We start from the raw sequence: 23,676 nt of genomic DNA, 5'->3' as shown, positions 1-23,676 counted from the left end.
AGTAGACCAAGCCTAAGGAAACCCTAACATTTCAATCAGAATGTCTAGCTTATCAACTTGTATACAAAATATGACTTCACCGCAGCCAGAGCCCCATTCGTTGGGCCCGCTCATTCTGCAGGTGGCCATTAGAAACTGGCTGGCATAAATGGGCTCTTCTGGACTGGCTGGTGAAGTTCTTCACTCGCTTTTGTGGCCCTCTTCACCACGTGTGAGACTCCTCCTCATAACAGTCCCGGTGTCGGCTTTGACTTTGTGACTCAGGAGTTTGTTTCTGATTCCCACAATTCTTAATTTTAAGAAGAGTTTCCCCTTAATTTCCACTGGTGTCCACGAGTGTGCGACTCACCTTTAAGCTGAAGGAATTACGCTGTTTCCTCTGTTCGAGACTAGATGGCTCTAATTCTCTGTGTCAGTCACAGTAGGACATGTCCCTAAGTCCTGGTCATTCCTGGTTGCTCTTCTCTGCACAGCTTCAAGTGTTGCTCTGTCTTTCTTGTATCATGGTGACCCCTGAACCACACACATGACCCCAGCTGTGGTCGGACTAGTAGGCTACTTAGTCGGAGCATACCATCCCTCGATTTAAAATCAACAGTTTTAATGACATCTTGGGCACGGCCATCAGCAGTGTGTCTGTCTGCATAGAGAGAATGTCGACCTCATCGAGAGGTTTACAGACGTCGGCAGTGACATTCATGTCTCTGGTGACTCTTCCTATGAAGTCAGTAGATGGATTGGGAGAGCATGGGGGGTCATGAGGTCCCTGGAAAAGGGTGTGTGGCGCTCCCGATATCTCTGATAAAGAATGAAGGTCTGGTGCTTCCTGGTTGTGAGACATGGACGCAATTCAGTGACCTGAGATGAAGACTGGACTCCTTCATGTGTGTCTTTTCAGAGAATCCTTGGGTACCGCTGGTTTGACTTTGTGTTGCTCATGGAGTCTCAAATGAGGCACATGACTTGGATTGTGAGGGAGCGTCAGTTATGCCACTACGGCCATGTGGCGCGTTTCCCAGAGGGTGATCTGGCTCATAAGATCCTCATTGTTGGGGACCCGAGTGGCTGGACCAGGCCAAGGGGTCGCCCACATAACACTTGACTGTGGCAGACAGAGGCTTATTTCTGGAGGGGTGCCAGCCGCTGTTTAGTCGTGTGGTGGGCGCTGTACCAGTGGATGCCCCTCCAACCTTACCAGACAACATAGGTTGGGTGGCATTCTGGCCAGGATGGGATGGTTCCTTCCCTGTTCTGCAAATCTCTAGAATGGAAGGACGAGGATGAGGATGGTGATGGTGCTTCACTTCACTTTGCCTGTTTGCCGTTGGATTGAGTTGAGATGTTACTGTCTGTTTCGAAGTCCCTGAATGCTTTAGCCTCCCTCTTTTCTTACTGACCACTTATGCCCTCGCGCTCCTTCGCGGTCACTGAGGTCCTCTGACCTGAAGTTGTTTGTTGTGCCGAGTTCTCGACTTGAGCTTAGAGGGGGACGTGCTTGTGCAGAAGCTGCCCCTAAACTTAGGAATAGTCGACCTTTTCATAAGAGGTCAGCCCCAACTTTGGTCACTTTTAAATCCCACCGGAAAGATGAGCTTTTGCCTTAGCTGTTTAAACTTGTATGAGAGGTCTGTTTTTGAAATGAATTTATTTACTGTATCTGTGTATGTTGTGATAGATACCCACCTTAACCCCAACACGAACACACACGCACAGTCCCGGGTTCAAGTAAAATGTTAATTTATTTACTAAATGTTCTTTTACATGGTACCACAAGCACAAAATAGCAGTTTCTTTTCCTTTAGATATTTCTTCCTACTGCACTGCCCTCCTCCACTCAAACATTGCCCCTCTACCACCCAGCTCCGACTCGTCTGGATTAAGGGAGTGCGGCCCCTTTCATGACAGACCCAGGAGTACTTCCGGTGCCAGGGCGATTACCCGATGGAAGCACTTCCGGGTCACACGGAAGTCCATCAGAACAGGGAGCTTGTCTCCCTGCAACACCCTCTCATGGCCCCCATGATTCCAATCTCCCAACATGCTTTGCTGGTTTCCCAACATCTGAGACTGCTGCCATCTTGTGTGCTGGAGGAATAAAAAGTTTCTGCTGGTGTCTTTCTTTCCTAGTGGGTTGTCTGTCCATCCCTTTGGTCCTCCCGTCCGGGTATGGAACCATCCTCTCTTCTGTCCGGGATGCCCATCCAGCCCATGTGGCATCTACAATGTATTGGCGTATTTGGTCAACTTCTGTTGTTTTAAATGTGCTCTGTGAATGAAATTGACTTGACGTGAAAGGCAGCGGGGGGCCTTCATAACATAAGGACAGTTATTAGACATCCCCCCAGAGACATAAACTCCCCCTCTACACTGGCTGGCAGCTTCCCTCGGGTGAACGTTCCATTTGTGCGGCCGCAGGGCACCATGGGAACTGTAGTTCCAATGAGCAGTCCTGTTGGGATACTTAGGGGCTGCCACAAGGACCCTTCTCTGTCCTCCTGACCCGGGAGTGCGGTGTCATTGCACCGGAAGTCGTCCTCAAGTCGGGGCTGAAAAGGATCTCCGCCATCTGCCCCTCAGGGGAGTCTAAGTCAGTGGTTTAGTCAGGGAAAACTCAACTTGGAGGAATGGAGGAGAAAGACATGGATTGTGTTTATGTTTGTTAAATCATGTAAGGAAGCCTTTGTATGGTATTCAGTTTAATTAAAGGGGTGACTTGAACCCGGGACAATTGCATGTGTAGTTGTGACTGGGTGTTTGGGGCTCTGCTGTGCCCCCTTACAGGTCACAACCCCTAAATCTTTTTTGTTTTAGAGGTTTCTTCCTGCAGTACAGTGTCTCCCGTCTTGTATTTATAATTGAAGTTTCTTTTGGCCATGTTTAGCACCTCGCACATTCCAACCTTAAACTGCACTTTTCTGCAGCTCCTCTCTCCTCTCTCGCTCTCGCTCTTCTCACTTACTGCACTGCCAGTCCCACCTCGCACCACTCATTTGAGGTCGGAGGTAACACCATCTCTGCTCACTTTCCCAAACTCCCTAAGCTGATCCAAGCCAGGATCCTTCTGGGGTCTCAGCTGTGGCCGACTCCCCAGGCTGATGGATTTGCGCAGCACCTCCGGCCGAAGGTTTATTGCTCTCCAGCCACACCTGCCGTTGCCACATTCTGCACCTGAATAAATTGTTGCCTCGCTTAAGCACGTGGAGAATAAGGTGGCAGATGCGATGAAAATATACGTGGTAATGGCACAAATTTTACTTGTGGCGAAACTTGCAAAGCAAAACTCCATTTCACTTGAAACGTTTGACTCATCACCTGCTTACCTGGGGCCTCAATTATAAAATGTGCTTACGCTCGAAAACGTCCATCCCCTGTTTCTTATGGAAAGGTTGGGGTCTTTACAGTATAAAAGAAGAACTTGCCAGACATTTTAATCATCTTGGACTTTTTTGATGTTGACATCGTAGATGCCACAGGGGCATCCCAGCCAGAAGAGGGGATGGTACCTTCCCCGGACGGGAGGCTCCTAACAGGCAAACGGGCATCCCGGCTAGGGAAGTGAGAGGGATCAGACCCAGAAGAGAGGGCCAGATAGGATGGACAGACATCCCTCCGGAACTGGAAGATTTAGCTGGGAACTGTTTACTCCCCCAGCACGTTTAGATGGCAGCGGCCCTAGATAGCTGTGCCCAGTATGGAACCAGTAGGGCAGGCTGGGAAGTGTAGTCTAGCAACACAGCTCTGCTGGAACCCCTAGGTGATGCAGGGAGATGCGTCACCTAAAATGGGACTTCCGTATGGCACCTTGGTCCTTAATAAAAGGGACTGTACCCTCTTGTCCAGGCGAGTCGGAGCTGGGAGGAAGGAAGGAAGGAAACAGTCATCTGGAGGAGAGCAGTGCGGCGGTGAGAGTCTTGTGGAGATTTTGTGCTACTATAGGAGGAATTTGGCTCTTGGTGTGCTCGTGTTGGGAGTTTGGGCCGTTGACGCCTTGGTCTCCTTCACGACTCCAGGCAGCCGGGCGATCAAGTGAACAGTAAATCTCATTTTGTTGCGTAGTTCAATGGTGCGTCTCTCACATTCTGATGTTTTTTAGCAAATGATATCTCATTTGAGTGACATGATCTCTCAATGTCGTTAATAACGCCTAATTCGTACATTTAATGTCAATGGCTTTCTGCGTATAGTCCACCTCTTTGGCCTAAAACAAAGGGTGTGCTGTATGTTGCATGACAGGACTGGGCGGTGGCAGGATTCACCCTTTTGGAGGACATCGGCAGTGGTTGGCTATGCAAGGAGCGAGTGTTCAGGGATGGTGATGAGTTTTTTTAGCTCATAATCAACCTTATTGTGACTTTGTAGGACGAGGTTTCAACCGGCGGTTTAAAACACATGGACTGAAGAAATCAGTTGGGGGGGGTTCAGGTGTTTTAGGAAGAAGTCCTGTGGGTGGCGCTTTTTTGGGGCGCGGGATTTTGCCACCCTTCACTTTTCTCCAGCTCTTTTCTTCCAGATTTGAGAATCACGTCTGGCCCCGTGTGCTGCGTGTGACGCTTGGCTTCTTGCTCAGTAAGCCCAATTGACAGGATTGCAGTGACGTTTTAGTACATCCGAGACAACTCGCATAAAGTTTCTATCCGGCGATCGAAGGAGATATACGCACACGACCGCTGATAGAATGGACCATTGGGTTCTTTGAAAGGCAGCTGGTGGTGTTTAGACTGGTCGGGCGATCTGTTTGCTGCGTTATGATGGCTTGTGAAGTACAGCACGACGGAGGGCAGAAACATGGACTGCCCCTGCCACCTGAGGTAGGCCAAGATGAGCCTGTGGGTGACCCAGAGTGGCAATTCAAAGACATTTGGATGTTGTACATCGATTGTAAAGAGACTTGGGTGTATTGCAGTTTTGACATTTTACATTGTGAAGTGATTTATAAGTTCCTGTGCGCCTCATATGTCGCAGTCAGTTCACGTAGGGTCCTGTGACAGTCTGGACACTACACGATGGCGCGTTACTATTGCTCTCTCCACTCGGCTGCTTTCACTCTCGTTTTTTCTTTCCTGCAGTAAGACCAACAAATGGATGTTTTTGTGATTCTCCTCCTCCGTCAGTAACACCTCAAGACCACATTCACTTCTTCTTCTTCTTCTTCTTCTGGCTGCTCCTGTTAGCGGTCGCCACAGCAGATCATCTTCCTCCATATCTTTCTGTCCTCTGCATGTTGTTCTCTTATCACCTTCATGTCCTCTCTCACCACATCCATAAACCTCCTCTTAGGCCTTCCTCTTCTCTGACATCTCTATCCTTTGCACCTTTCTCCCATTATAGCCCTCATCTCTCCTCTGCACATGTCCAAACTGACGTCATCTCGCCTCTCTGACTTTCTGCCAACCGTCCCACCTGAGCTGACCCTCTAATGTCCTCATTTCTAATCCTGTCCACCCTCATCACACCCAATGCCAATCTTAGCATCTTTAACTCTGCCACCTCCAGCTCTGTCTCCTGTGCCACCGTCTCAAACCCTGGTCTCACTACCGTCCTGTAGACCTTCCCTGTCACTCTTGCTGATACCCGTCTGTCACAAATCACTCCTGACACTCTTCTCTACCCATTCCACTCTCCTTTTCACCTCTCTTCCACAACCTCAAGACCACGTTCACTAAAGTTTCGTTTTTTCCGTGTCCTCAAATGGTTTGTAGTAAAGATGCCACTCAGGGCCATGGCCAGATGTACAGTATATGCTGATTAGATCATGAATAATTCAGGAAGGTGTTTTTGTTTTTATGCCCTATATGGTTACTGGTGAGAGGTGATGGGCGTGGCTAAAAGCGTGTGCACGAGTTTGATTTGAGGCTTAGAAAGGAAGTTGCCTTGCCACGTGGCCTACGTATGGTTTTATTGGCTTGATTTTTTTTATTGTGCTTACGCCTTGGGCATAAACGAAATTGTGGTATGATATTAAAGCAAGGCTGGGTCATCTTCTTCCTTCTCCTCTTATTCCACTTCTATGTGCGGTCGATGTACTCTATAGAGGGACAGTCCTGATGATTAAGATGAATTCAAAAAGCATCATGAGCACATAAAAAGATACGTATTCTACTTCATTGAGCACTAGCGCTGTAAGGGTTAAACTGCAAAAAGCCTGTGCCTTGTGGCGGACGGCCGGGACGCCCCTTTGGCACTGAAACCGGGGGAGCAGACATGATGTGCTGCACACTTCCTCCCCCGGAACGCTTGGAGGCGGCCCCCATTTTGGAACACCGGAGCTCAGTCCTGTTGGGCTCCGTGGTCACCACCAGGGGGAGCTGCATGGCTTCCTGAGCCCGTGTGGAAGTGCAGGCTGAGGTAAGTCAACGAGCCCCTGAAGCACTTCCGGGTGGGCTATAAGAGGAGCCTGCAGCCATTAGTCAGGGCGCCAGAGTCGGGAGGAGGAGGAGAATGAAGAGTGTGGTCTTTCTGTGTTTTCTTTGTGTGTGTTTTGGGGACTGCGTAGGGACTGTGGGACACGGGGAAGACGTGCCCCACGGCTGAAGAAGACAAAAGAAATCTTTTTGTTTATTTTTACCTGTGCCTCCGTTGCCAGTCTGTGTCAGGTCAACACCTATATAGCGCCTTGCCACAGCCTGTATATTGTTTCTGCATCTGAATGAGCTGGAAACCACCAATATACTAAAAGTCAAAGGTCACGCATGCACAGAAGGGTGGGGAGAGCAAATTCTCCTCTTCTAGATGGGGAAGGCAGACTTCATGTTGGAAATCAAGCACTGGAGTGGCACTGGGCAGGAATGGGGCCTGTCAAGTGAGCGAGATGTATGGGAAAAGATGCTACGCCCATTAAGCTGGGAAGTATTGGTGGAACCAGTTGGAGGCAGGATGGCAGGGAATAATAATAATAATAATAATACATTTTATTTATATTGCACTTCATATTTTAGAAATCTCAAAGTGCTACAGAGTAAAAAAACAAAAATAATTAAACAAGAAAATCTATGTATACTTTAACAAAATATCTTTCTAAAAAGATGAGTTTTTAGATTCCGTTTAAAAACATCAGTCAACTGTTGGGAGTCGGATGAGGAAGACAAATGTGCTGGGAGATTAAAGTGAGGTTTGCCCATCACTGGGTGCTCATTTCACTTGATTCAGAATTTGTAATAAAGCCCGATTCTGCTGCCGTCCTGAGACTCCGCGTGCCTTCTTTTGACGGCTGGGTGCCTCCTCAGACTTCTCCTGCACCTCCTTCCCAGTCCAGACCCTTCTGCTTCATTCCCATCACTCCCTATATATTCTCTGTCTCTCCTCATCACTCATCCATTCCACTTCAACCTCTTTTCCTGTCCTTTCTCAGATTTCTCTCCTCCTTTTGTTGTACCTCTGATGGTCTCATTTCTTATTCTGTCCTCCACACGTCCATCTCCACATTCTCATTTCTTCCACATGTAACGTCTTCTCCTGCTGTGCTCCCCTCCCCTCCACTGCCCCTGTCTCAGCTCCATACGTCACTGCGGGTCTTACAATTGTCTTAAAAACCTGACCGTGTATCGCCAACCTGGGAGAACAACTAAGCCCAGGGCAGCCGCACGATGAGAACACCAACAGAGTCATAGACGTACTTTATAGAAATCCTCCGTCCTATCTGACCCACTCGCCGCACGTCCCAGATCAGCACATGATGAGAAGAATTAAAGAAATGAATACAAAACAAGGAAAAAATGGGCATATTATACTGTTGAGTTCTGCTCTGTACTTGAAATATTTCTATTGTAGGTACATAGGTAGAATGTCCAGAGTGGACCGGGTGGTCCCGTGGCCTGGTGCCCCTGCAGATTCAATTTTTTCTCTCCAGACATCTGCAGTTTTTTTTTGTTTGTTTTTTCTGTCCTCCCTGGCCATCGGACCTCACTCTTATTCTACTGTATGTTAATCAGTGTTGTCTTATTCTAATTCTTACTTTGTCTTTTATTTCTCTTTTCTTCATCATGTAAAGCACTTTTGAGCTCCATTATCTGTATGAAAATGTGCGACAGAAATACATGTTGTTGTTGTATTGAGGATGACTTGCGTCCTGTTCAGTGTGTTGTGTTGTATTGTGTTGTGTTGTATTGTGTTGTGTGGTGTGGTGTGTTGTGTTGTATTGTGTTGTATTGTATTGTATTGTTGTATGGTGTTGTGTTGTGTTGTGTTGTATGGACCCTTTTTTTTTTTTTTCTTTTTGACACCCACTGCATGCCCAACCTACCTGGTAAGGGGTCACTCTTTGAACTGCCTTTCCGGAGGTTTCTTCTATTTTATTTTTGGGAGTTTTTTCTTGTCTTCTTGGAGAGTCGAGGCTGGGGGGCTGTCAAAGCCCATTGCAGCACTTCTTGTGTGATTTTGGGCTACACAAAAATAAATTGTATGATATTGAATTGTATATTAGCAGTCAAGACATTTTAAACATAACTCCCTAAACAATGAGTACATACCAGGAATAAAGACAAAACTTCACAAATCAGGGGTGAGATGCCATCATTGAAGATAACCCGTTTCCCCCAAATTATAACAGTTTGTCCTTAAAGTTCAAGAGGACGGTGACATGCCGGGTGCACAGGCCATCGATGCCAACAGCATAAACATTCTGCCTTACCGGACTATAGGTTGACCAATCCAGAGCGGGGTCCTCAACTCCAGTCCTGGAGGGCCGCAGTGGCTGCGGGTTTTCATTCCGACCCTTTTTTTAATTAGTGAGATGTTTTTGCTGCTAATTAACTCTTCATTTTAATCGACTTATTTTTTTAAGATTTGCTCCCCTGAATTTCTCCATCATTCCCCTTTCTTTCCTTAAATGGCACCCAAACAGAAATGAAGTGTGAAGTGAGGGAGCCAACAGAAGACCACCTAAGTCAGGGCCTCAAACTCCAACCACTTTCACTCCAACCAGTCACTTAATTAGGCTCTGATTCTTGTCGTTAATTAAACTCGTTCTTTAATTCCATGGCTTGTCGTTCCTCTCGTTGTGCATTAGCAGACATTTCTGAAATTTGTTGACTTTCTCGTTTCTAAGAGTTCTGGTCAAATGTTTTGTGGACCTGAGCAGATCGACATTCCTCAGACCTTCACCTTCCTTAGTTTCAGATATTGTATGATGTCACAGTTTACTGGTCCTGTTTTTGCCTCATTTTGTACCTCATGATTGTTTGGCAGCTAATTAAGGAAAAAGAAGCAATTAAGGGATCTGAGTCTTGAAGAGCAAGTCAGTCATTCAGTCAGTCACCGTCCAACCCGTTATATCCTAGCACAGGAAACACGGGGGGGGTCTGCTGGAGCCAATCCCAGCCAGCACAGGGCATAAGGCAGGAACAAACCCCGAGCAGGGCGCCAGCCCACCGCAGGGCACACACACACAGACACACTAGGGACAATTTAGCATTGCCAATGCACCTAACCTGCATGTCTTTGGACTGTGGGAGGACACGGGGAGAACATGCAAACTCCACCGTGCCACCCAAGAGCAAGTCAATCAATTCAAAAGAAGTGAAGTAGAAGCAAAAACTGGTCGCTAATTAAGAAAAGGGTTAGAATGAAAACCTACAGCCACTGGGGGAGTTGGAGACCACTGCTCCAGAGCAACTACAACATGTTTGCCGTCAGAGATGCGCCTTACTTGCAACCCTGGGTGAAATAAAACTTCTTTTCCTGCTGGTGGCTCGCAGATGGATTCTCGGTGCTAACGCGCTGCTGCTCCTCGCTTCGCTGCTCGATGTCTCCCCCTCTCACTCTCTCTTTAACTTCCTTTTTGGGTTAAATCCTCTTTAGTCCAATTGTCACAGTTGCCCATTTTCGGGTGAACCCTCATTTCCTGATGTACACCTTAAGGAGACGCAAACTAACAAAGGGCCAGTAGTCCATGTGGCACCCATGGCAACCTTTAACCTTCACCTTCTTTCTTTGATCACTCATCCACACTCCACTCTATGGCTTATCTCTGTGTCTGATTCTCCATCTTGGTCTACCACTGATCCTGGATATTTAAACTTCTCCACACTTTTCAGGGGCTCCCCCTGCTGCCTAACTTCTGAATCCTCATCATCATTAAACCTCAGCTCTTCCATCTTCTATTTATCTTCCTACCATCTTCTCCATTCTTCCAACTTCCTCTCCACTTCTTCTTATTTGATGCTACGCAAAACAATGTCATCAGCACAAAGTCTGCACCGGGGGGTCCATTGGTCTTTTATCCCATGACTCACCACCTCCATAGAGGTAAGGCCTTCAAGAAGACCCCTGGTGCAGACCTCCTCTAATTGGGGTCTTGTTTGTTACCCCAACACTGCTTTGAACCCAAGTCCTCATTCCCTCTTACACTTCCTGGACAATCATCACCCACTCCTCTGGTTCCTCCTTTCTCTCTCGAAAACCTCCAGGCCTCTTGATGTGGCACCTTCTCCAAATCCATGACCACCCTATGCAGACCTTCCTGTTTTTCTTCTCTATCAGTTGTTTCAATGCAAAGACTCCATCAGTTGCTCTTCTCCATGACATACCCTCTCCTATGGTGGTCTGTGCTCCAAGTCTTCTCTTTAGAACCCTTTCTGATGTGTGTGACATCAGCTTTACCCCTCTTTAGTTTCCACAATCCTGAATGTCTCCCTTCTCCTTATAAATGGGCACAGTCCCACCATTCCTGCACTCCTCAGCTGTTCTCTCCTGCATTATATCCCACCACACATCTACTCCATCTTCTCCTAAACTCCTCCACACTTCTGCTGGGAGTCCATCTGGGCCTGTTGTCTTTCCATTTTTCTTTCTCCATCTTTGTGTTGCTGGACCCTTCATCTGGGTGGGACTCCATCCCCCAATAGCACCCTTGGATTTTCTTCATTTTCTATGTACTTCTTCCATCTGTTCTCGTACACCTCCCCCTTTAACAAATAAATAACCAATAATAGGAAAACGATAATTACATTTAAAGTAAAAATGGGTAGTGAATGCAAAAGGAAACAACAGCAACGAGTCGATAATGAGGACAAACTGTGAAAACGCGGACGTCCAGGGGGCTGCTTCTCAAATTGAGCAGCTTCACATCGCCTGGGCCTGCTCTGGCTCCTTAATGGGGGCAGCTTTATCCAAGACTGCGCTCCGTCTAACACAAATGCAGATCATTTATTTTTTTTTTCCCCCCTAAGCCAGGATAACCAACGCGCATGAGAAGTGTGGCAGTTGCTGAGTGCCTGGATGAATGCCGAAAGGGTTTCTGCTCTTTTCAGGCGTGCTTTTCTGTAAAGTGCAATTGATTTTCTCCCATGAGTCGGTCATTTCCGTTCACTGTAATGCTCTATCAGCCCAATTTATTTGTCTTGTTGTGCCTGGTGGATGTTCAAAATGACACCTCGCTGATCAGAGATGCTCTGTGCTGCTCACAGGGTAGACAAGGTCAGGGCTGAGCTGAGGGGCTATGCCAGTGAAACCAGAGGTGGGCCACACGTGGTGCCAATGAGCTTGAAATGCTGACAGGCAGGTGCTGGTCTTAAATCAAAAGCCCTCTTATCATTTGGTGACTTCTGTATAAAATACATTAAAGTACAATTTCTTTTTGCATAGACCAAAATCACACAAGAAGTGCCACAATGGGCTTTAACAGCCCACCCCACCCCCCCCCCGACCCCCCCCCCAGGGCCTTTACTCTGTAAGACAACAATGAAAACCCAAAAAAAAAAAAAAACCTTGTAGGGAAAAAAGATGAAACCTTAGGAAAGATAATTCAAAGAGAGACCCCTTTCCAGGTAGGTGGGTGTCAAAAAAGGGGGTCAACACAACACAATACACAGAACAGAACACAAGTCATCCTCAATACAAGACTATAGTAAAATAAAAATATTACAAGTACGGAGCAGAATTCAACAGTAGATGATATCCCATAATAGGATTTGGATTTGTTCAGAGTCCTGGAGACCCCGGCCATCAAGCTGCCTCCCCCTATTGGCCATTCCACAGCTGAGTCATTGCTGGGCCAGCCAATCTGATGACAGGACTGCACAATTCCTGTGATCCTCCACCAGAGATGGCTTTACTTTAGGCAGGCAGAACAACTTGGCAGGTGGGCAGTGGCACCAAGTGGCACATTTGAGTACTAAGAAGAGAAACAGAACAGGTGAGGGTGAGTAACAAATTCTAACTCTCATGTTACTTCTGTTTTAGTGTTAATGACTGACATCAGAGATGCAGTCTGTACAGTTAATCAGCAGCTCTAGTCAGGGTGTGCTAAACTGAAGTCGTGAGTCTTCAACTGGGATTTGAAAGCTGAGACCGAAGGGGCATCTCTTATAGTGGCAGGCAGACCACTCCACAGTTTAGGGGGTCCTGTAACTAAAAGTTCGACCTCCCACTGTTATTTTATTAATCCTTAGAATCCTAAGCAGACCGGCATCTTGAGATCTTAATGTGCGCTCAGGTTTGTAAGTCATGATAACTTCAGACAAGTAAGCCGGACCTCCACCATTTAAGGCTTTATATGATAAAAGGAGGATTTTGAAATCTGCCCTAAACTTAACCGGGAGCCATTGTGAGGATTTATGAACTGGAGTTATGTGTTCGTATTTTCTTGTTCTTGTAATAATTCTTGTAGCAGCATTTTGGATTAACTGGAGGCTGAATAGAGAACAGTTTGAAAATCCAGTGAACACCGCATTGCAGTAGTCAATCCTACTAGAGATAAATGCAGGAATTAATGACCTCAGAATCCTGTTTATTTAGAAAGCACCTTAATTTCCCAACATTTTTAAGATGGAAGAAACACGATTTGGACAACTCTGTAATATGCACTTTCAATGACATGCTAGAGTCAAAGAGAACTCCTAATTTGTGGGCTGATTCTGTAAAATTAATGGTGTTTCCGACTGAGTTAAACGATGACAGGATGTTGTTGTGATCAGCGTTATTACCTCTAATAATTAACATCTCTATTTTATCCGTGTTTAAGTAGTTCTCATCCATCCACTCCTTTAATTCACTAGCACAACTAATTAAACACACACACATAGTGGTGTACTATGGGATGGAGCCTCAGTAGTGGGTATTCAAGCCCTGAAGTCTATGATCTCATGGAGACTTACCGTTTAAAGGTACAGAAGATAGACGGCACTTTGGAAATGGAGAGCAATGGAGCAACATCAATCTACGTCAGCAAGTGTCTGATGACAGCAGCAATGCCTGAATTATTTACAGGGGGGCAGGCAACACAGGAGTATTTCTGGGGGCCAAGGGCTCACATTGCGCTAAGGGTGTACTCTGACCCCAAGATGAGAAATATAAGATTACTGGGATGGCTTAATAAAGTGGAATGGGAAGAATGAATAAATGGGAGTGGCTGAGAAGAAGTGTGTTTAAAGTTGAAGTAGGAGGGGTTAATAAGTATATGGGGGGGCTGAAAAAGTAGTGTGGGAGAGAGGGGTCAATAAAATGCAATGGGAAGAGTTAATAAATACAAGTGATAGGGAGGGCGGGTTCAATAAAGTGAAACAGGAGGGCTTTATAAATTGGAGTGATAGGGAGCGAGGGATTAATAAAGTGGAATAGAAGGGGTTAATAAAGGGGTGGGATGAACGAAGGGTTTAATAAGGTGAAATAGGAGGGGTTAATGTAGAGGAGGGGCTGAAAAGGACAGGTTAATATGATGGAGTAGCTTGGGAGAAGGGGTTAAAAAAACAGAATGGGAGGAGTTAATAAATGAGGGTAGCAGGGAGTGATGGGCTAATAAAATGAATTACTAGGAGGTAAGCATTTAATAAGGCGGACTAGGAGGAGCTAATAAATGAAAGTGACATGGAGGGAGGGGGAGCCGGGGCAGAGGTGTTAAAGAAGTGGAATGGGAGGAGTCAATAAAGAAGTGTGGCTGGGAGGGAGGATTAAAATAGTGGATTAGGAGACAAAAGCAAATTCCACCCTTGGAATCAACTGCAGACCTTCTACCTGCTTAATTGTTCATGTAGTAATGAGGAGCAGCTTGTCTGTTAATTGTCTAAATTCTATGATATTTCTGTTAAACCCTCTGATTTAATGCTGAAAGCTTACACTTCTATCATGATTTCATTTCAAGTCTATCTGTTATATAGTGCCTTTCACATATATCTATCTATCTATCTATCTATCTATCTATCTATCTATTAATTATATAGTGCCTTTCATATCTATCTATCTACCTATTAATTATATAGTGCCTTTCACATCCATCTATCTATCTATCTATCTATCTATCTATCTATCTATCTATTATATAGTGTCTTTCATATCTATCTATCTATCTTGTATTTATAATTATACTATTCTCATCATTATCATTAGTATTGCTTTATTACTACTATCATCATAATTAGTATTTTTATTATTTTATTATTACTTTAGTCATTATCTTTATTGCTGTTTTATTAAAAACTGTCATAGTTATGATTGTTGCTGTCAGGGGTGGATCTACCATCAGGGTGCTCTTGGTCTGCTCCCATGCGGGCCTTTTCTCCAATAACCCACGACAACTTAATGAAAGGTTGGAGTATCTATGTGCTTAAGTGATCATTGGTGGGACCCCCTACTTGATTAAACGGCTGAGTATCTGAAAGTTGAGATGACTAAGGGGATGAAATGATCAGGTGTCTGTGTCCTGAAATGACCAAGGCCCCCCCATTGGTGTTGATTCACAGTATTATTCAATGTACGATTATCTTTCTGTTAGGGAGCTAAGCCAGCCAGGGGTCTTAATCTGGCTTTCTGTTATATTAATCCCACTTTATTATTTTATTGTTGTTTTATTGTCGTCCGCATATCGTAATTTGATTCGCCAGTGAAATCCACGATTTCATTCTCCGGAGCTTTTGCTCAACAACGAGACCATTAGAGCCGCCACGGTTGCTGACTCACTGAAGCTCGGAGCCACAGACACGTGCGCTGCGCTCGCCTTATCGATTTGCAGAGACAGCCTCTTGAGTGATTGCCCTTCTGCTTGTGCCCTAAATGGACGCCGTGCTTTGCCTCTTGTCTTTGGCAGCCGATCAGATTGAAACTGGGCCTAATGACTCATTTCTTGCTCTTTATTTTGACTGCCTGCTAAGTGATTGTGTTAGCAAACATTCAGGTGTGGGAGAAGCCATTTCCGTTCCTTGATCTAATGGGGGCAAGAAAAGAAAAACCAAAAAAACCAAAAGACTGCAATGAATGGACTCGGACCACTCGGTTTGAAATCCTAAGTGTGTGCCTCTGATTAGCGGCTTTCACACTTGGCTTGCTTTGTCGGGTGGGATGTCGTAGTAAAAGGCAACACCGAAGAGTGATGTAGAGCAGGGGTCCGCAGGTATTGGTGCTGGAGGTCCGCAGTGGCTGCAACATGTCATTTATAGCTGATTGCTACTGTGGACATTCGGTCACGTCTTGTCATTCTTGTATTGTTAATCTCTAATTTCTGAGAATATCATTCATGTGATTTATGGCTTTGGAGCCCATCGCTTCTTAATAAATACGAGTAAATCTGGGATCAGCTGGGATGGCCTGGTCACCCTGAGGACGTACAGAAGAAATGGCAGAGCAGACTCTTTGTCCTTATAGGACCCCAGGCTCTTTAAACGGGAGTGCTGACATCCTTTATGGGTTCAGTTCAATGCTGTGAAAAAGTATTTGCCCCCCAACCTGTGCTGTGATGGCATTTTCTAATCTGCTTAGTCCAGACCACTGGGGACCACCCAGGGTAGCATAGAGTGTCCTGGATAAGGTGACAGTCCATCACAGGGTGAACACACACACACACACACGGCTACTTTAGTGTCACTAAATATAAGAATATTAATAATAAATGTTATTTCAATTGCACCTAGTGTAGGTTTGGATTTCTTTTCTCCCTAAATAATAAAAACCGTCATTTAAAAACTGCATTTTGTGTTTACTTGTGTTATATTTGACTAATGGTTAAATGTGTTTGATGATCAGAAACATTTTGTGTGACAAACATGCAAAAGAATAAGAAATCAGGAAGGGGGCAAATAGTTTTTCACACCACTGTATACACTAGATTTGCCATTACGAAAGTAGGCACATCACAAACATTTGTAGCATTAAAACGCATCACATTTGTCATTCCGACAGATGGTGCATCACAAACATTAAAATAGCTTTTTTGAATCCTATTCCAAATGGCATATAACAAAGACTTATGCATTGCATTTGTCATTTCAACAGATGGCTCATCATAAACAGCAGTAATACATTTTATTACTAAAAATGTTTGTGATGCCCCATCTGTTGGAATGACAAATGAAATGACAGACACGCCACTGTTATCTTTGTGTTGAAAGCAGAGTCAATTATTATGCAGGCTGAGAGTCGTTCCCAAACTCTTTCATTTGACTGTAAGTGATATGTCAGAAGTTCAGTATGTAGATATTGTAAGGCTTTAAAGTTTAAGTCGGAGACTTGTAGATCGACTAATTCGTGTTGCCTCCCAATGAAGTGGAGTATTCGCAAGAATTAAAAGATTTGTTATTTGGTGAAAGTGAAATCCACAAACACTGCAGGCAAAATATCCGCGTGTACAATAATCTTTTTGCGATCGCATCATTCAATGCTCAAAACGTAGATTTGCACGATTCCGGACCATACGCTATCAGAATCTGTGGCCCTGCAACAATTAAAGCTACAACAAGTTTAATTTCGAAGAAACCACAATTCGGTCAGCTGTATATTTATGATCACGGAGAAGCGATGGAACAAAGACTCGAAAGAGTAGGTAACGATTCCCGTTAGCGTAACAATCTCTTTAAATTGTATATCCGGGTAAACAAACCTGGGGGTGGGCAGGCGAAGCGAGCAGGGGGCGGAGCCCTCTAGTTATTTACTAATGAGCTGTTCTTCTGTCTTCCTTGTTCTTTGTGGGTGGAGCCCTGAGAGCTGCGGCCACCCTGCTGTCACCACTGAAGGACCATCGCCAGTCCTGATCTGCCTGATCCTTCAATAATTCATTAAAGTTGTGATGAGTGCATTATTGGAAGTTGGGGGATTTTCTGGTTTAATGGATGTTATGGTCCACCAACGTTCTCAGGATTATTTTAGAACATTAGACCAATCAGGACAAGAATAGGCCATTCAGCCAAACAAAGCCCACCAGTCCTGTCTGCTTAATTCTAAAATGACATCAAGTTGACTTTTTTATGTCACTAAAGTCCTCCTGTCCACCACAATACTTGGTCACTTACTCCAGATGTTCTTTTTGAACTGAAAATGTTTGTGTGAATTTCCCCTTCACAAGTCTCCAGCTGTGTCCCCATGTTCTTCATTTTAAAGTCACCGTCTCAATCCACTGCACTAATAACCTTCATCATTTTAAACACTTCAGTCAGTCAGGTCTCCTCTTCATCCCCTTAAGGCTCAGCTCTTTTAATCTTTTCTCATAACTCAACTCCTGTAGCCCTGAATCAGCCTAGTCGCTCTTCTCTGGACCTTCTCTTGTGCTGTTATGTCTTTATGGAGACCCAAACTGCACACAGAACTCCAGATGAGGTCACACCAGTGTGTTATAAACCTTGAGCAGAACCTCCTGTGACTTGTACTGCACACATCAAGGCGCTATATAACGTGACACTCTGTTAGCCTTCTTAATGGCCTCTGAACACTGTCGGGAAGTTGATAGCTTAGAGTCCACTGCGACTCCTAGGTCCTTCTTGATGAACTCATTTTAAAGTCACTGTCTCGATCCACTGCACTAATTCCCTTCATCATTTTTCAGACTTCAGCCAGGTCTCCTCTTCATCTTAAGGCTCAGCTCTTTTAATCTTTCCTCCTAACTCCTCCGCTGTAGCCCTGGAATCCGCCAAGTTGCTCTTCTCTTTTCCTTTTCTAGTGATGGAGACCCTAACTGCACCCAGGACTCCAGATGAGGCCTCACCAGTGTGTTATAAAGCTTGAGAAGAACCTCCTGTGACTTGTACTCCACACATCAAGGCGCTATATAACCTGGCACTCTGTTAGCCTTCTTAATGGCTTCTCAACACTGTCTGGAAGTCGATAGCTTAGTCCACTACGACTCCTAAATCCTTCTCATAAGGTGGACTCTCAATTTTCAGACCGCCCATTGTGTATTCAAACCTCACATTTTTACTTCCTACGTGTAATACTTTACATTTACTAACATTAAATGGTTAAAAGTCTCAACTCCATCAATCTTTCCTCCAAACTCATCCCCTGTAGTCCTGGAATCAGCCTGGTCGCTCTTCTCTGGACCTTTTCTAGTGCTGCTTTGTCCTTTTTGAAGTCTGGAGACCCAAACTGCACCCAGGACTCCAGATGAGGCCTCACCAGTCTGTTATAAAGCTTGAGCAGAACCTCCTGTGACTTGTACTCCACACGTCAAGGCGCTATATAACCTGACATTCTGTTAGCCTCCTTAATGGCTTCTCAACACTGTCTGGAAGTCAATAGCTCAGAGTCCACTACGACTCCTAAATCTTCTCGTAAGGTGGACTCTCGATTTTCTGACCACCATTGTGTATTCAAACCTCACATTTTTTCTTCCTACGTGTAATACTTTACATTTAATGACATTAAATTTCATCCCCTCTAGCCCTGAATCAGCCTGGTCGCTCTTCTCTGGACCTTCTCTAGTGCTGCTGTGTTTTTATGGAGACCCAAACTGCCCACAGGACTCCAGATGAGACCTCACCAGTGTGTTATAAAGCTTGAGCAGAACCTCCTGTGACTTGTACTGCACACATCAAGGCGCTATATAACTTGATACTCTGTTAGCCTTCTTAATGGCTTGTCTGGCAGTTGATAGCGTCAAGTCCACTACGACTCCTAAATCCTTCCTATAAGGTGGACTCTCAATTTTTGAGCCAGAAACCCCACTATGTAGGGACTCCCCGATCCTGCAGCTCCCCCTTGTGGCCCCCACGGAACCCAACAGGGCTGTCCTCCTGGACTACAATACCCAGCATGTCTTGTGGGAATCTGAGCCTGGGGGAGGTGAAGCTCTTTACAAGTCGTCTCTCCCTGTCCTCCCGTCCCGAGGGCGTCCCAGCCAGGTAAGGACGCCGGCAGTCCTTCACAATTAATACAGTACTTAGAAATGTGAATGTGCCAACGATGACATGTGCGGTGTCACCATTCTCACAGGGCACGTCACTAGGCCTTTGGTGACCAGCCTGCTGTGTGTTTTTCCATTCTGGGCGTCGTCTTCTGTCCCAGTGTCTCGTCGCCAGTTGTCTTCCAGGTGGTCTATCCACAGTCACCGTGCAGAGCCCGAGTGAAAGCGATACGCCGCTGGGTCACTGACGTCAAGGACAGAGGGGGACGCGACTCTGCTTTGTATTGATTGACAGGACTTTGGGGGGTGACGAGGGTCATCTATTGATTTGTCTGACGCATTTCCAGACGTAAGACCTGACTTTGAAGATCTCCCTTTTAAACCTGATCCTCTTTTTTACTTTGTAGGGGTGAAGCTCATGAAAATGCAAAATGAATCGGCGTTCCTGGAGGAAGAGGAGGCCGTCGACAAACCGGACAAGGACTGGTCCCAATAGATACATTGTCTTTTCTTTTTTTTTTTCCTCCATTGTTAAATGTTAGTTCAATAAACTGAAGTTAACATATATACTTATATATTTTGCAACAATTGCAGAAGACGCTGTAACTGGAAATCTCTCAGGGGAAATCCCCGACCTGCTTCAGGACGCAGATGTCCAACTTCAGCACAGGCTCCGTGACTCAAAGTGAAGGACGGGCAAACTGAAGTGGGACAAGACGACTCCCCGTCAGTGACGTCACACCTGCCGTGGCTCATGGACTGTCCATGTTGGAAGGCCAAAAGAAAGGTCCACACGTATTAGAAATTCATAATCGGATTGTCCTAAATTTCAATGAGGTGTTCAACGCAATTTCTTATCCAGAAAACAATATTTCTTTGTCAGACCCTTGGACCCCACCATGTCCTGCCCAGGTGTGGCCTCAGCTTTTCAGTTTTGCTGTGAGCCCTTTAAAGTGACCCGCTGGTTGATTTTTTTTTTTTTTTTTGTGACAAAATTTAAAAAGGGGGTGTGCATGTGTACGTCTTGCTATTTTGGTGGAGTCGTCCTCATTATTATGAATCACAACAATTACAGTTTAGCACCTCGGACAAAAACTGGAGAATTACGAATATTCATTTGCTATTCTGTGTTAAGTAATTGGTGTTAATGTTCAGATCTCTTTTAATTCTCGTCCTTTAGGAGTTGCACTGTGTGACAAGATGGCTCCATTTTTCATGGCAGTATAGGGGTGACATTTTATCTTTGCCGGTGCTGGTAGCCTAGCTTGGCAGGTGGAAGGTCTCTCCCTCGCTTTCTTACGAGAACTTTACTGGAGGTCCTCTCCTTCCTCAGCTGCTATTTCATTTTTTTTTTTTTCCAATGACCTTTTCTCTGCCACCCCCTTTGGCTGCCCAATCATGCCACTGGCTCTGCCATTTGCACCCACATTCTTAACTCCATGAGCTGATCCAAGCTGGGGTCCTTCCTGGCACCTTCGGTGGTCATTTATCCAGGCAAATGACTTTGCTTCCTCATCTTCTTCTTCTCTCTCTCTGTCTGTCACAATCTGTGTTCTTTCTTGGTTTAGCTCCGCCCATTTAGATAGCCATTCTCACAGAGTCTCTCTCAGGCTCCGCCCCTGCTGACACACCTGCCTTTCTTACAATTGGAGTCCACCCAATCTGACACACAGCTCTCTCAGGCTCCGCCCCTTCTTCAAGTCAAACATAAACATGAAATTATGTACATTTACTTATTTGACTGATGCCTTTATCCAAGGGGATTTACACCATTTGAGATACAATTAGTTACATTTTTTGGCTTATACAGTTGGAGCCGAGGCAGGTGAAGTGACTTGCTCAGGGTCCCACACTTTCAGTGGCACAACCTCAGAGTTCGAATTCCAAAGCCTTAACCCTTAGGCCACACTGCCTGAACATCAATGCATAAGAAAAACACCCACCACGCAACAAACACTGCCCACCTCACAGCCCCAAGTAGGCTGGCAGGATCTAACCTTCCTGACACGTGTCTCCCTCTCTCAGGCTCCGCCCATTCTAGTGTCCTTGCACTCTCTTTCCCTCTCAGGCTCCACCCATTCTGATGTCCTTGCACTCTCTGCCTCTCTCAGGCTCCACCCATTCTGATGTCCTTGCACTCTCTCTCTCTCTCTCTCTCTCTCTTTCTAGCCCTCTTTTTTTCTCTTTCAGGCTCCACCCCTTCTGACATCTCGTTTTCTCGCTTTGTCTTCCACAGGCCATTCTTTTTAGTTATGACATTTATATTAAGTAAATATGCAAATACAAATTATAGCAAAACAAACATGACCATAAAAAGATCAATACCTATAAAATCACCCACTTGCCATTGACCAATGCCAGCCCAACTGCCCCCAAGTACCAGGTGCTAACCTTTCTGACACCTCTCTCTGTCTGTCACACAGGCCCCACCCCTTCTGATACACACTTCTTCCCCTCTGACACTCCCTCCCTCTCCTCCCTCTATCAGGCTCCACCCCTTCATTTTTTTATTATCAGAGTTGTGCTAAATAAATATACAAATACAAATCAGAGCAAATCTCTCAAGTTCCATCCCTTCTGACACACCATCTCTCTCTCTCTCTCTCTCTCTCTCTCTTTTTCTCTGCCTGTCTCTCTCAGGCTCCTCCCATTATTTATCAAGTTTTTAAAATAAAATATGAAATTATAATTTACAACAAATCTAACCCTTCTGACATCTCTCTCTCTCTCTCTCAGGCTCTGCCCTTTCTGATACCATCTCTTTATTTTTCTGTCTTTCACAGGCTCCACCCCTTACCTTTTGTTATCAATTTTTTATGAAATGAATATATAATTACAAATTACTGCAAATCAATCACGACCATAAGTGGATCAATACCTATAAAATCACCCACCTGATGATGCCCAATGCCCACCCAACAGCCCCCAAGCACCAGGCTCCAACCCTTCTGACACATCTCTCTCTGTCACTGAGACCCCATTCTATCTGACACACTCACATCTGTCCCTTTATCTGTCCCTCTCTATATCAGTTGCCACCCTTTCTTTTTTTGTCATCAAACTCGTACTAAATAACTATGTAAATACAAATTGGAGCAAATCCCTCCCTCTGTCTCTTCCTCTCTTTCTCTTGGGCTCCGCCCCTTCATTCTATTCTGCACTAAATGAATATGCAAATCCAAATTAAAGGCTCTGGCCCTTCTGACACAGTTCTATGTCTCTCTCTCTCTCACACACAGGCTCCACCCCTTCTGACACAACCCCTCCCTTTTCAGGCTCCACCCCCTCTGGCCCACCTCTCTGCCAGGTTTGTGTGGCCACTAAAACCCCAGTGATCATGGACCTTGTGCCCTCTTCTTCATATTTTGAACCCTTGGCGGCCCTTCATAGGGTGGCACTCATTCCTCTTTGCTTTCTTCGGAGTTAATCAAGAAGTTCTAGGAAGTCTTTTCCAGCTGTGCAGCTTCAGCTTTGAAAATAAAGTCCTTTCTGTTTCATCCAATCAGCTGTAAATAACCTGTTTTGGATTATTAAACAAACAAAATGAGTTTCATGACAATAAAGGCCTTTCTACAGAAGCAGACTTGCAGTGCTTTCGTCAGCCAGTGGTGCCCTGTTCTTTCTTTAATTTGTCAGGAAATGTTTGCAATGGGGGTCCATGACATGTCAAGCTGGGGGGGGGGCGTCTTACAAATGCTCCTAGTTTTGCGATTTTCGTAACGAGAATTTTAACGTTTTCTTTTTCTAACCTTAATGAGCAGCCAATGTGAGGACATCTGAGTGGATGGCAGTTTCTCGCTTCACCCATCTGATGGTCACCTGCCAGGTGTGGCATCCCAGTCATTGGTGGGGGTCTCAACACACTGCTGCCACAAAATACAACTAAATGAATGCACCACTGGGCCCACTTGCAGGACGTTCTGGACGAACGACCGTCTTTGCTACGTCATCGTAGAAACCCGCGAAATGCCAATGAAGGGCTGCCATTTGGTTCATCGCTGACTCCCAAGTTGTCCCACTATGTCGCAGGTCTCATATGGGGTCTCCGATTTGGCGATGTGACCTTTTGAGGGGTCGCTGCACTGAACATTCTAGATAGTCTGGGCCACCTCCAGTTCCCATATTGTCTTAGGTGGTCCACAGAAGATGTCACATCCCTTCTCTGCCATGCCATCCTGGCACATCTGGATAATAACAACTGTGTCACCAGAGTCCTTGAAGCCTAAATCTGTAAGAAGGATCTGGATGAGATATGGGGGGCAGCTTAGCTATTAGCCTGATGGACTGAAGGGTCTCCACTTGTGTCAGATAGTCTTATGTTCTCGTGTTCCTCTTTACAGACCAGAGCTCCGTGTGTAACCCTGTTGGACCAGCAAACTTCTCAGCCTGGGACTTTGTGGGACCCCCTGTGCCTCTTAACTGTGTGTATATTCAGCGTCCCATCCTCCACCAGCGTGTCTGCCTGGTGTGGGTTGCCAACTGGGATCCTGAGCCGTTTTGTCATATGGTGGGTTAGGTAACGTGTTGTACCAGTGCAAGCCCCTCAACCTGACCTGACCTAGGAGTACTTTGGGTGAAAACCACAGTGTCCAGGATGGACTACTAAGTCAGGTAGAGCCACCTTGGAATTGGGGATCCTT

The 23,676-nt window shown here is 45.5% G+C and overlaps 1 protein-coding gene across 1 annotated transcript in view; it reads left to right on the top strand.

Annotated features, from left to right (window-relative positions):
* The window catches only part of ppp1r1c (protein phosphatase 1, regulatory (inhibitor) subunit 1C), a 48,382-nt gene extending 25,774 nt beyond the window's left edge, over positions 1-22,608 (top strand). Inside the window, exon 5 of the mRNA XM_039757741.1 lies at positions 19,444-22,608. Coding sequence (XP_039613675.1) covers positions 19,444-19,532 — 89 coding nt within the window. The 3' untranslated portion in view covers positions 19,533-22,608. The remainder of the gene's footprint in view (positions 1-19,443) is intronic.
* The last annotated feature ends 1,068 nt before the right edge of the window (positions 22,609-23,676 follow it).

The sequence above is a fragment of the Polypterus senegalus genome, chromosome 6 (assembly GCF_016835505.1).
Source record: "Polypterus senegalus isolate Bchr_013 chromosome 6, ASM1683550v1, whole genome shotgun sequence".
Classification (NCBI taxonomy): domain Eukaryota; kingdom Metazoa; phylum Chordata; class Cladistia; order Polypteriformes; family Polypteridae; genus Polypterus; species Polypterus senegalus.
This window is presented reverse-complemented; position numbering and strand designations above follow the sequence as displayed.